General features: G+C 40.4%; 1 protein-coding gene across 2 annotated transcripts in view; it reads left to right on the top strand.

The window, feature by feature from the left end:
* Positions 1–5,752: 5,752 nt before the first annotated feature.
* Positions 5,753–14,818, top strand: part of LOC131243444 (auxin response factor 5) — a 29,412-nt gene continuing 20,346 nt past the window's right edge. Inside the window, exons 1-7 of one of the 2 annotated variants that reach the window (XM_058242814.1) lie at positions 5,765–5,896; positions 6,003–7,167; positions 10,165–10,277; positions 12,749–12,847; positions 12,949–13,005; positions 13,787–13,939; positions 14,044–14,128. In XM_058242814.1, the coding sequence (XP_058098797.1) occupies positions 7,065–7,167; positions 10,165–10,277; positions 12,749–12,847; positions 12,949–13,005; positions 13,787–13,939; positions 14,044–14,128 (610 nt within the window). In that variant the 5' untranslated portion in view covers positions 5,765–5,896; positions 6,003–7,064. Of the gene's footprint in view, positions 7,168–10,164; positions 10,278–12,748; positions 12,848–12,948; positions 13,006–13,786; positions 13,940–14,043; positions 14,129–14,818 lie in introns of both variants that reach the window. The other variant, XM_058242813.1, reaches the window with a different exon arrangement.

Genomic DNA, 14,818 nt, shown 5'->3' with positions numbered 1-14,818 from the left:
GTTAGATTCCTAGAGCAGAAAATTCCTGGGCTGACGCCCTTGCGAAGCTGACCTCAGCCACGGAAGGAAAGATCCCGCGAATCATTCCTGTGAAGTTCATAGAATATCTGAACATCGACTAGACGGAAAAGAAAACGACAATCCAGTAAATGATACTCCGAGCTGGACGGGCCCGATTTATAGCTACCTCACATCCGGTGAGGTTCCTTCAGATAGGTTGGAAGTAAGGCACCTGAGAGTCAGAGTAGCGAGATACGTAGTCCTGGATGAAATATTTTATAAGAAAGGGCATTCGTAGCCCTACCTCAGGTGCCTCCGACCCGACGAGGAAGATTATATGTTTTGAGAGATTCACGAAGGAATCTGCGAAAACCACTGTGGCAGCTAAGCCCTAGCCCTGAAGATACTCCGACAAGGATATTTTTGGCCGACCATCAAGAAGGACTCGAAGTATTATGTTCAAAGGTGCGACAAAATGCCAACAATATGCGACTGTGTCGAGGTAACCCGTAGAGAAAATGACTCTCATGAGCAGTCCATGGCCGTTCGCTCGGTGGGGGATCGATATCATTGGCCCCTTGCCCACAGGAAAAGGGCAAGTCAAGTTCGCTATTGTAGCAGTCGACTACTTCACTAAGTAAGTCGAGGCCGAACCCGTTGCAAAGATCAGAGAGCAGAAGGTGATCAATTTTGTTTGAAAAAACATCATCTGTCGATTCGGGATCCCACACACCATTATATCTAATAATGACAGACAATTCGATAACGACAAGTTCCGAGGCATGTGCCAGGGGCTTGACATCAGTAACGCGTACTCTTCGCCTCGGTACCCGCAATCCAATGGACAAGTAGAAGCTATTAACAAGGTCATCAAGCATCACCTCAAGACAAAATTGGAGAAAATAAAAGGTAATTGGGCCGAGGAGCTCCCATTTGTCCTCTGGGCCTATAGGACCACAGCTCAGTCATCTACTGGGGAGACTCCATTTTCGCTTTCTTACGGCTCGGAGGCGATGTTACCAGTCGAAATCAGCCTCCCTACAGCTTGGGTCAGAAATTATCAAGAAAACTAAAACACCGAGCAGATAACAGCCAACCTGGATCTACTTGAAGAAGCCTAAGAAATCTCTAGACTTCGGGTCACTGCTCGACATCAACAGGTGGCGCGATTCTATAATTCCAAAGTCAAGACTAGGCGGTTCCGCCCAGGAGACTTAGTCCTTCACTGAGTCTTCCAAAACACCGCTGAACCAGAGGCTTTAGCTCTCGGACCTAATTGGGAAGGGCTATATCCTGTGGTCCGATCGACCAAACCTGGCTCATATCACTTAGAAGATCTCGAGGGCCGTCAGCTCCCTGACCCCTGGAATGCCGAGCACCTGAAAGTTTACTATCCTTGATGAAATAACCTTTAAGGCCCCCAATATGTGTACCCTTTTGAGCAGATAGCCTTTAAGGCTCTCAATGAAATTCGCATTCCATATAAATCTACTTGAGCGGACTGTCTACTATAAATAGGTTGCCTCTCATAAGCAGGGGAAGCGTCGCTCGAACGCCTCCCAGGGCATACATTGCGATCAACCATAGGCCCAGCGATTATTCGGAATCTTAACCATCGCCACGTGCCTGCTGGAGGTTAACCCATAGACGAGAAACACCGAGAACGAGTCCCTTCAATATGGGAATCATAATTGTGGCCGCACGCACAGAATGTATGACAAGGGTGACCGTTGATCTTCCCTGTACATTTACTCTCCGAAGTCCGTCTCCGAACTTAGAAGAGTAGGGGGCTTCTATTATGGGAAGATCCGAACCCTTCCAATTCCGAGGAATGACACCACCCTAATCCGGTCGGACAAATAAGAAGATTCCCGGTTCAGTCATAGTTGCGCTCCTACTTCGAGGGAGGTCATAGGCTCGAAGTAATTCAAGGCATGGCAGTCAGTATGAAGATCATGCCGGGATTTACTTGTGATTCAACCCGATGGGACTAGTGCGCCGCCCACCTCGGAGCCATGAGGAAAGATCTCTAGAATACCCGATAGACATGTGAGGTCAGAGCTCGGCTCGGACTTAGGACGTGGTCCTTGCTTAGTAACTTGATGGTGAAAGCCCATATGCACGATAGTCTGGGGCCGAAGCTCGTAGACAGGCCTCCACGGCCGGAAGTTTTGAGCCAAGGTCAAGGTGAGACATGGGCACTCCATGCACTAAACTAAGAAACTACCTTAAGTAGACACAGCCGATTGCTTCGTTAGCAGATACGCATGATACACTACATGATCCCCAGATTACGGACCATATCTCCACGATCACAATATCCCACTGATTGAGTGAATCGTGTCGAGATTAACGGACCCGGACCGTCCGATAGTCAGGTATAAATACAATGAGACTCCATTGCTACAGGTACGCAACATCTCACACCCTTTCTACAATCGACTTAGACCCAGAATCTTTTGACCTGACTTAGGCATCGGAAGGTCCCTAGGTTTAGCCAGGGTCTCCTTTACTCACTGTTTGTGCAGGACCAGGGTTCCTTGGAGGTTCGCTGTGCCGGGCGGAGGGTGGTCCAGATTTTGTCATCAACAAAATTCATATTGCTATTTTAATGGAAATCACCTGCAAGGAGGTTGGATTTCATGTAAGCATGACAACGGGCTTCCAAAATTTCTTAATATTGGGTGCTTTTATTTACCAGTTTTCTTTGTGGACAACTTGAGTATTTGATCAGTCTACTTTATGGATATTACGTGACTTAGGGAAGTCAATTGCAGATTGCATCTTTACACTTACTAATGTTGCAAGTAGCAAGTGTACAAGTGCCTCCTTGCCATGAGCCTACATTGATGTCTGTATTTTACATTCATACATCTCTTCTAATTGGATAAATCATTTAAAGTATGAGCCCAAAAATTAAGCATATCAAATCTAAGGTGGAACATATTCTAGGAAGTAGTGGTGATTGAACGCACCCCGCCATTAAAAACTCTCCATCCCCACAATAATATTTGTGTAATATTTATTTGCCATCGAAATTTGTAGATTGTTGACAAGTTAACAGAGCTAAAAGAAAGTAAAAAACAAAAATGAGCTTGATTCAAATCCTTTTTTGGTAGGTAAATCATAATTAATTTTCATGCGTAATTCACCTGAAATTTGGATAAATTTATTTTGAGATCATGCCCTCAATTAAACCACCGAAATGAGTATAGATGTAAAATCCATTGAGTTGGGCTAGCAATTAAGGGCCACACCTAATCCGCTCAGGCCAAGGCTTCCATCAATGTGGGTGGATTCTTGAAGGTGGGCTCACCGTGATGTATGTTTCTTACATTCAACTTTTTCATATATTTTTATAGCTCATTTTCAGGCATGATTTCTAAATAATAATAATAAAAAAAAGAAAAAAAAAGAGTAAGTAATTCTAATGTAATGTATACCACATTGAAGAAAACACAGGTGATTGACTGTTAAAATCCTTTTACGAGCCCCGTAGGTTTTGCATCAAGCTTTACGTTTGTGTAGTTCCATCATCCCTGTCTTTGTGATCTTATCAACAGGTTGGATGGGGATTAAATATTCCAGTAGCCCCTGAGAATTTAAATGACAGGTATTCAATCACTTATGGTATGTTTCACCTGTGGTTGATATGTTTCATTTTTTAGATCGACCATAAAATGATATTTTAAAATGAATGGACGGCGTGGATGAAAACAAAATAAATCATGTTAGGCCCCACAGTTAGTGAACCACCCACGTCAGTGGACCCGGGGATCACCGAAACCGCGCCCCATCCGCTCCCGAAACTCCCGTCCTGTCCGTACGACAGACGAGTCTCATTTTCCATCACCTGACACGTGTCGCCAACTGACAATGGGACCCACGCAATTTGTCGTACTCAATACGCATGCGCAACGTTCTAATTGACAGTACGTAATCGTAACAGCCAAGGAATTGCCAACAAAGGACGAAAGAAGATCGGAACATAGAAAAGAGAAAGAGTTCTTACTACACTCGTAAGACACGTTCTTCTCACCCTCTACATTCCTTTCTCCAGATACGGATCAATACTCCTACCATACTCTGCTTGACCATCTAGCATCATACTCCCACGGACAATAACAGCTGCACGCAGTCCCAGTTCAAACTCTCCGCAAACCAGTAATTTGAATTTTATACTCTAGAGAGTGTCATGCTTAATACGTGGGCACTCAGGATTGTACACGTGGCACACATTTACTCTATTAAACTGTGTGGCCCACTGTAGATAGGTGATGGTGATAGAAATAAGATTGGTTGGACAATCCTAAATTCTGATTCGGAGAATCTTGTTTGTTAATCTGAACCGTGCAATAAAAGTCCATCAATTAGCTATTTAGTTAGTATCTTAGTGCAAATTTCATTTAAGTTGGGGCCCACAGATTGGACGGTTTGATGTGAACTACTTGCACTCCGTGGTGATCTGTTTTTGGAATTGGGGCCGGTTGATTTTTCATTTCAACCGTCCAGGATCGTTCTCATCTAATTTGGGGCCCACAGCTTGAACGGTTTGATGCAGGTTATTGTACCCCACTGTTCTGTATGGTATGGTCCACTCGATAATTGGATCTGCTTCAATTATGAGATAATGCCCGGAACTGATCTGCAAAGAAAAAAAGAAAAAAACCAATAAACAGTGTGGATACAGAATATATATATCAAGGTGGACTTGGATTTATTGGGATATATACCTAGGTGGGGCTACAGTGATATTTGTGAGAAATTCATCCTGTCCATCCGTTTTGTGAGCTCATTTAAGAAGATGAAACAAAAACTAAATAGAATCCATTGCTCAAGTGGGCCGAAATCGTGGGGATTGAACGTCCATGGTTGAAATATTTGTGTTGACGTGAGCGATATAGATGACATTTAAATATCACTGTCAACCCTGAAAGGTTTCAATGGTAGGAACTTCCGTACATTCCTTTTCCTTTTAGTGAGGCCCATTTCAATACTGGATCATGGGTAATTTTAGTCTCAAGTCCTAGAATGATCTCAAAAAACGTACCGACAGAGTAGATATCTCACAGACATCACGTGGCCCCACCTAAGTTTACGGGGCAGGAACTACATGCGAAAGCCTTCTACAAGAAATCCGCGTCCGTCCCCTGCGTATCCACCGTCACCCTTGGACAGAGCATCACAGCTTTTCTCAATCCAATCGTAACCATCTTTTTTACGGCTATCAGATGGACAGCTAAAATGAAAACTATTCAATGGTTCGAATTAAGCGGATTGAGTTTCCATTGATCGCACTGTTAACACTGTCCGTTCAATCTAACCGTTTCGTTTCATATCCCATCCATTCCATGACCCACTTTTTTGACGGTTAGGATGAAAGTTAGTAGTCTGATCAATATGATCTATATTTATTGGTTAATATCCCTTCCACAGTGGGGTCCTCCAGCGGGACAATTGCAAATGAAAACAAGTCAATGGACAAACTCATCATGGAAAATATCCATCGGCCTACCAATCTCATTTTTTTATTACATGCCATCCAAATCAGAATTCATGGTTTGAATGGATTGGATCTTGTCACACGAGTGTCATGTGTCCACTGCCTGCACACATGTGTATGACATACCATGCCCTGGCAGAATACATTATTCTTCTCAAAATTCCCTCTCTCCCTCTCTCTCTCTATCCGTCAGTTCTGTTTTCGGTTTTCTTCGGTTCTCTCGCTCTATCGTTTAAAGCTGCAACATGCAAAACGAAAAAGGAAGAAAGGACAGGGAAAGGAGGTTGAGTGGGGGTGCGTAGGCTAAGAGAAAACACGCCACATTCCGTTGATTTCGAACACTGGAAAAGAAAAAGCCGAACACAAGAGAATCATCAGCTCTCTCGTCGAAAGGTCGGTTTCTTTCCAGTCGCGTGCTGGAATAAATTTCACTTTTCTGTCTTTCTCTTTCCGCCTGAATTGCGGAAAAGACCCACTTAGATTTCAGTCCGCTTTTCAGGTGCTGTTCATGGGCTTTGTGGATTTCGGTGGGTTTTTCCTTACTTGAATTTGGTGGGTTTTAGTGGGAGTTTGAATGGGAGGTTTTTAGGATATGGGTTTTGGGTTTTAAAGATGGTTTTTTTTTTTTTTGGATAAAAAGTTTTGAATAAAGTGGAAGATGATTTTGAGAGGATTTGGTGATGTGGGTTGTTTGGATTTTTGGGAAATGAGAGGTTTTTGAACCTGTGTTTTGGGTTTTAGAGGTGGGTTTTTTGGTGCAATGTGTTTTTGAGAACAGGGGAATATGATTTTAAAAGGATTTGGTGATGTGGGTTGTTTGGATTTTGGGGAAATGAGAGGTTTTTGAATGGGTTTTGGGTTTTAGAGGTGGGTTTTTTGGTGCAATGTGTTTTTGAGAACATGGGAAGATGATTTTGAGAGGATTTGGTGATGTGGGTTGTTTGGACTTTTGGGAAATGAGAGGCTTTTTATTCTGGGTTTTGGGTTTTGGATGTGAGTTTTTTGGTGCAATGTGTTTTTGAGAACAGGGGAAGATGATTGTAAGAGGATTTGGTGAAGTGGGTTGTTTTAAGTTTTTGAACTGAAGGCTTTTTTGTGTTTGTGACTGTGGGATGTATAAGGGGTTCTTTGGAGTAGATTGGAAGATAGATAGGCTTGGAGTGTGTTTGAAAATGCGAAATTTGATTGAATGAAGGTTTCGTAATCTTGGGGTTTTAGTGGTGGGTTGTTTTTGAAGTGTGAAAAGAAGATTGAGAGGATTTGGTGATTTGTTTTTGTTTGCTATGTTTTTGAAATGAGATGAACTTTTTGGTTGTATGGAGAACGGTGCTTGTATGAGATTGATTGAGAGAAAAACATTTCTCGTGATAGTGGGTTTTTCGCTTTTAAAGGTGGGTTTTTGGTGGGAAGTGGTTTGGAGTGAGGGAGAAAAGAATTAGAGGATTTGGTGATGTGGATTCTGTTTGTCTTTTCCTTTTTTTATCATTTTTATTTGGGGAAATGGAGATGGGTCCTGTTGTGCGGTAGAGAAGGGTGCTTGTAACTATTTACATAGATAAGCATGTCTTCTGTTCAAGAGAACTGCATTAAAAGCAGTGGCTTGAGAACTGGTGGAGCTCTTCTTGAGGAGATGAAGATCTTGGGGGAGCTTCAGTCTCAGTCAGGTTAGTATTTACTTATTTATTTAAAAAAAAAAAATTTGAAATAGAGTTTGTGAAGTTTGTGTCCTTCAAAAAAAAAGTTTGTGTCTTTCAAAAAAAGAAAGAAGAAAAAAGAAGAAAAAAGAAAAGAAGTTTCCGATTGCAGTTGTTGATCTAGTAGAAGCGTTTTCCTATGGGCTCTGTGAGTTTGCTACATCATTAGAGAGCTTTATTTACAGATCTGCAGTACACCTAGCATGCATATACGTATGTCAATCCATACTATTGCTTGTTGTGTGTCCCACTAATGTTGGAGCATAGTGCCAAAATGAAACTGAATGGATGATTGTCACTGCCCAATTAGAGGCCCTGCACAGGCTGGCAACAGTTCAAATTCTCTGAGCAGAGGCTGATGGCCGAGATTATCCGATCAGTGTGATTTATGGGTGAATTCCGTAAGCACTATGATGGATGGTCTGGTTTGACTTGCATGTATGCCATTTGTAGTGTGGTTGTTCCATCCCTTGCAATGTAGCAAACTCACAAGCTGTCTGGCTGGTATTCGATTTCCTTGGTGAGACATGCATGCAAAGTTCTGTTTATTCCCATGGCTTTCATGCATGTCAATCCAGTCCATCCCACTCAGGAAGCCCGCTATGGATGGGGCATGGGCCAAATCTTACAACTGATTGAATGATCCTAGAGGTCCGATCAATGGATGATCCTTGAGGTCTATGGTGGACTGTTGGTGGATGGCTGAAGAGTGAAATGGTCAATTTCAAATCTTATAACCAGTTGGATGATCCTAGCAGTCTGATCACTGGATTTGGCATGTCCCATATCTTACAAATGATTGGATGATCCTAGTGGTCTGTTCAGCTCAGTGGATGTGGCATGTGACCAGCCTTGAGCTCATGGGATGATCTTAAGAGTTTCTATTGGTGAAGGTGGATGGCTGAGAAAAGGAATGATCAATGGTCTGATGGGCAGTTAAAATGCTTACTGCAACCATTTAAAAACAGTAAATAGTTAAAATGTAAGATCTGATCAGTATATTGGCTGCAAATGGCTGATATGATGGCCTGTAGTATGGCTGAGATGAGGTGTGCTTCCAATGATAAGTATGGTATACACACACATCAATATAGACCATCTGAATCATGGGGCCCACAAGGCCACAATGTATACAGCATGGACCATATATTAATTGATTGTGTCGAATTGGTGGATGGTTGAAGAAGGTAACTGACCAATTGTCCACAATTAAATTTTTTTTCATCGACATCTGTCCACATTTATGTCATATCTACATTTAATATACACAGTGCTATGATGACCTTTTTTTTTTTTTTTTGAATGGTAAAGTGAAAAGGCTCAAAAAAGCCAAGCAAAGAAGAAAGTATGATGAGATTTCATTGAGTGAACAGCAGTGAATCAGGCCTCCAAGAGTGAAAAATGAAAAATGATTACATCAGACAAAATCTTTCAAAATAAGCTCCCAAGAAATAGCCCAGTTCCGGGTCCTTTTGTAGACATCCTCTGAAGGGCTGGAAGCGTTGTGAAACATTCTATTATTCTGCTCTTTCTAAACAGCCTATAAGATCGCTGTAAAACAAAGCCTCCAAAGGGAGCCCTTTCTCTTCCCTTTATGAGCACCGGCCCATGCTGAAAATTGTCTTGAAATGTCGCTTGGCACCATCTATTTGATGTTGATGAGCTGCAGGAGAACCACCACCAAATACCGGAAATGAACTCACAATGCATGAATAAGTGCTTGACTGATTCGTTATTCCTCCAGCACAGGATACAGATGTTGGGAATAATCCAATTTCTGCTTCTCAAGTGATTTATGGTGAGCACCTTCTCTCTCACAACAAGCCAATAGAAAGTGATCACCCTCAGAGAGGTTGGCTTATTCCAAAGGGATCTGGCTTTTAAAAATTAAAATAAATATAAAAATTCACATCTGAGTTTTATATAAAAATTCACATCTGAGTTCATGATGGCCATGGGGCCTGACCAATATCTAGGTTTTTCAAAGACGGTATTGTAACCCTAGGAAGGTGATTGGCTGAGTAGTGCTAGTTATTGTTATATAATGGTAAAAGGCTTTTATGAAATGGAAGATTGGGAAGAGGAAAAACTTTGATGTTCTGGCAGAGTGTGACGGATGATGATGCACAAGGCACTTAGGGAACTACTCTTATATTGCATACATGGCACACAAGTCATTCTCAAATTACAGTCTAAACTCTAACATATGGGTTCCAGTTTAAATGTTATCATGAACCAAAAATTCCACTTAGTTGATTATCTATTGGATTTGTGGACATTTATTGGATGGTTGCAAATGAAAAATATCCAGTGGTAGTAGTCAACAAATATGTGTCCAGGAATCAGAGTTTAGGATTGTTTAACAAATTTTATTTTGGGACTATGACTTTGCGACGGCAAGTTCCACAATTTAGCCGGTTTATTTTGAGTCAAGGAATGCCATGTGTAAAATTTTTGAATGCCTGTGTATTGAGCATCATATGCTGCCAGAGTATCACATAACTGCTCAAATGGAAAAATGGGAAAAATGGAAAAAATGTGGGGGCCATGGGAAAATAACAGCTATTTTTATCATAAAATGGCTTTGCAATCCATAATGCTATGCTGTATATATTTTAAAAGTATGCTGTTTAAAATGCAGCTGCAATGGAAAAATTAATGACTGTTGTTTGAAAGTAACAACTGTTATTTTACTGGCATTTCTTGTCGAGTAACACAATCTAGAGAGATCTTGAATGTTATAGCTGGTGATTTGGAATTGTTTTTGTTGAACCATGAGCACTATTAGCCTGTAACAACTAATCTCATAGTGTAACTCGGAGGATGGCAAAGCTCTAGTATCAAAATTTACTTGGCAGATGATGAAATTTGTATTGCATCAAATCCTTGTGTTTATTTATTTATTTATAAAAAGGTCTGGTTGAAGACACTTCATTTGAGTGCTCAGAGCATTTCTTTCAATTTCAGGAGCAAGGAAGATACTAAATTCTGAGCTATGGCACGCCTGTGCCGGGCCGCTTGTTTCCTTGCCACAAATAGGCAGCCTTGTATACTATTTCCCACAAGGACATAGCGAACAGGTATTTGATTTTTGTTATTCTGAGAAATTTTATCCTATCAAAATGTGTATCCTCCTCTGTGGGATTTTATATGTGCAGTGCCTTGTCTGCTTTTTGAAACTATTGTTACGGGTGCGTTTGGATGCACTATCGAATTCAATTGCAACAATAAAAAAACATTTCTTTTGATCAGCATTTCAATTCCAATAATTACTCTCATAAAGTGCAAATAAAAATTTTGATTTCTGCTGTTAGCATATTGTGTGCTCCAAACTGTGATTGTGTTACCTTCAAGTTGGACTTGAGAGAAATGCAAGTGCATCCTGAGGTTTCCCATTACGAATGTTTGGAAACATACCATCTCTTTTTCTTTGTTGTTTCCTCTTGATTAAACCATATGTTTGCAATTCAATTCACTTGTGCATCCTATATGTCTTGAAAGTTGACCTGATAGTATAATGGTATTAGATCATCTTGTAGCACTGGAAGAGAAGCCTAAGGGGCATCACCTTCTCTTCAGCATTTCTACATGACTTCGGTTCACTGCATGTACGAACCACCACTGTCCCAGTGCTAGGCAGCAATTCTCCAACGTAGTGGCTTCCCCTTGAAAACTAGTGATGGGCGTCATGTAACCTATGGGCAAAAGGTGTTGGGTATCAACTTCAAAGGGTTATAATGAACATTAGTACTGCTTGGGAAAGAAAACCAATTTTGGTTATATGTGAAAGCCTTGTTTCAGTTTTTTTTAAAAAGGAACATAAGAAAGTGGGAGCATTTGGCAAGCATATATGTTATGTATAAATCTAAAAACATAATAGGCATGTTGATTAGCCAAGAAATTTGGTCTATGTGCTCCACGTTGTTGCCATGCCCGTGGCATGTGAACGGGATTCAACCTGTTCGTTCAGTAGCTCCAAATAGTGAATGGACTGTAGACTGAAAATAACACCGTTTGAATGAGTGGCCTAACCATTTAATTGGTGGCACCATGGCACACAAATGGATGATTGCATACAAATTTGTAATCTGCTAGACAGAGATAAAAAGTTCAAGTTATGATAGTCTAATCAAGACTTCTTTTTTTGGGTTAGTGGCCAATCAGTGGAGCCCATGGCCTGTGGATGGATGGTTTTGTTCATCATACATGTGTCACATTCTTCATGGTATGGAGGCATTCAAATGGATGCTAAAACAGAAAATCAGCAATCACTCAATGTGAGAAAAAAGTTAAGGCTAGGACAGTCCGATCAAGACAGTTTTTGGTTGGTTGCCAATTGGTGCCAGAGTCTGTGAGATGGATGGTTCGGATTGCCATACATGTGCCAGATACTGTATGATATGGAAGTGTGGAAGAAGAACGGTCAATTGGTGGCACATGATCTCGTCCTTATTTGGTTTCAAGAAACTTAGAATATCCATATATAACCATTACAAATTTACAAGTAGCACAAAATTGATTGAGTTAGAGGCTCTGTTGATAAAAGCATAGCTTCCGTAGCAGGTGGTAAGAGCAAGAAGAGGTTTGGAAGCTGAAGGAGCAATGCTCTGACCACTTAAACATATAACCTTGTCTGAAAATGAAATGCTTGTAGTTTAGAAGGACAATGAATACTTGGTAGGGCACTCCTCTAAGTCTTTTCAAATTGTGGGAAAATAAAAGAAAATAAATTAATGATTTTCCAATGATGATTTCCGAAGATTTTCCATGGGTTCCAAAGGGTTCCATTTTGGAAATCTTGTTTGGATACCAAGTGGAAATTGAAACGAAGCTCTAACAAAAGTCAGCTTGTATATTATCCATGCTTTTAAAAAAAAGTCATCTTGTATCTTGTGTTTGAGAATTTGATTATATGGTGTTTGGGTAATTATTTCATTTTGAATTCCAATATTTCCTTTGCTATCCAAACACATTGAAATGTCCTGTCATGGGAGAGAAGTCATCCGTTTTCTTTCCTTTGTTTTCTTTTACCACTATCCAAACGAAGCTCTACCTCTCAAAAAAAGAAAAAGAAAAAAAAAGAGGCGTAAACTTCATATTCTCCAGATATGGGTATGGCAACCATATTAAAACAATTTCCTGACAATATTTGCAGGTTTGTTTTCTAGGCCAATTACTACTATTCAAGTTCCAAATATCAAACAGACTTTTGAGTATGCCTGGTAATTCAGCAGTTCAAAGTACTGGAGAAGGGGGATCCCATTATCTTAGTGTGAAGTACAATGCCTGGTAATTTAACTATTCGAAACATTGGAGAAGGGCGATCCCTCATCTTTACCGTTGCTCACAGATCCAGTTTGTTAAGGATCTGACTATCTTAGTGTGGTACATATTCCAATGATCCATTGCATCTGTTGAACAGAATTCCCTTCAGAAATAATCTGAGTATATTCTCCAGTTAGTTATCTGTTGAGTAATTGTGGACTTTATCGAACGTGTAGCAATCTGTTGAACTTGAATCATTTTGATGGTTATGGTTTATTTATGACAGGTGGCAGTTTCAACTAACAGAGCCGCAAACTTGCATATTCCTCACTACCCAAATCTCCCATCTCAGTTGATGTGCCAGGTTCACAATGTTACACTACATGTATGTTTTAACTCATACTCAGTATTCCTTTGGTCTTTATGCTTCCCTTAGTAGATGCTTTCTAATACCTGTCTGGTTGCATATATTGCTTGGAACCACAGGCAGATAGAGATACTGATGAGATTTATGCCCAAATGACTCTTCAGCCTGTGAACTCTGTAAGCAGAATTTTCTGTTAATGCTGACTAAATTATGTCTTCCCTTATGATCTTTGATCTTTGAAGCTCACAGCAATTTTCATTTGTGTAATGCTCGTGCCCTTGTTGGAAAACAATTCCTAGAAGACCTTTGAGCACTCTGAATTAAAAAAATGGGATGGTTACTTGCAGGAATAGCATTAGGAATCCTACTTTCTCTCCAAGTCCCAGTGTGGAACGTGTGCTTAATTTATGGATCATTCATCTGGTTCTAGTGTCCCCTGTGGCCAAAAAAAGGCAGGTCCGGTCATCTGTTGGGCCATGCTTTTGTAAACTTTTGATGGTTAAAAACACAACCAAGTTTTGCCTACCTGTTAACTCACCAGCCTGATTACCAGCCACACATGGTGGGGCCCACCTGATGAACAGTTCAGATCTCACTTCCACGTGGCACATTGGCACGTGCTGGAAAGTAGAATTCAAAATTGTACTTCTGCAACTGTACATAGCCAGAATAGGGTTTTGCACTTCCAAAACTATAAGTAGTGTTTATTGGTTGACCTTTCCAAGCTCTGAGTGATCTCATGAGTAGTCAATTATCTTGTTGGTTTTATGATATTTACAAGTGGGAGTATGATTCAATATTGATTTATCATATTATTAATTATAATGTTAAAAAATGGATTACTCTTAGAAAAAGAAGAAGAAAATGTTTACAAATGAATTGAAATTTGAATATTCATACTTTCTCAGTATTCCTTATGTAGAGTGACAAAAAATCTACTTGGGCTTCTTTTGTTAGGACAAAGATGTCTTCTCCATTCCAGAATTTGGATTAAAGCACAGTAAGCAACCGAGTGATTTCTTTTGCAAGACATTGACGGCAAGTGATACCAGCACACATGGTGGCTTCTCTGTGCCTCGTAGGGCAGCAGAAAAGCTATTCCCACCGTTGGTGAGAGACTTTTAAATTGAAAGAATCCCAAAAGGCTTGGTTTGGGAATGTATGAATGTTCATGGCTTCGTATGCACTATGAACTTCTTATTTGTCTATTTCAGGATTACTCAATGCAACCTCCAACTCAAGAGCTTGTTGTTCGAGACTTGCATGATAACTCGTGGACGTTTCGACACATATACCGTGGTAGGGATATTTTGTCTTATATATTTCAGTGTAGTTCTTATTTGCAAGAATTTATGATATTGGATTACTCATATACTTGTTTAGTGATTAAAGTGCTCCAAGTTGCTTTATTCTCTTAGTGTCGCCTTAAAAAAATTTCCTTTATTCTGTCCTGGTGATCTAGCTGGAGGAATTATATGTCCCTAATTCAGCATGCTCAGGGTTTGCATTCATACAATTGGGACCCATTGTTTAGTGATCCAGATTTCTCATGCAACCCACTGTGGAATGGCTAGGCTTAAAAAGTTTTGAATACTGGAAGATTCTTAGCTCCTATTCATCTTCTTAACTATTGCATCCACAGATTGATTAGTCTTCTGCTATTGAGGATATATTTGGGGCAGGGTCTCCATCCTTGGTAGGAGCCAACCGTGGTTCTATAAACCGCAGTACGGCCATATTTTAACTGTATCGGCTCCCCTGATATACGGATGTCAATTGGGATGTCTAGAGAAAAGGGTTGTATCAGCTGATAGAGACTGGTATAGGCCATAGTGGCATTAATACAAGGCTGATACAGCTACAAAGGCGTTGATTTTTATTTTTTATTTTTTATTTTCGGGACAATTTCTTTCGTTTTGTCATTTCATTATTTCTTTCTTTCAACTGTGAACAATCTTAGAAACTCATTTTAGACAAGATTTAGGCTGA

Source organism: Magnolia sinica, chromosome 4 (assembly GCF_029962835.1).
Source record: "Magnolia sinica isolate HGM2019 chromosome 4, MsV1, whole genome shotgun sequence".
Classification (NCBI taxonomy): Eukaryota; Viridiplantae; Streptophyta; class Magnoliopsida; order Magnoliales; family Magnoliaceae; genus Magnolia; species Magnolia sinica.
Note: the sequence above shows the minus strand (reverse complement) of the source record. Positions and strands in the feature narration are given on the sequence as shown.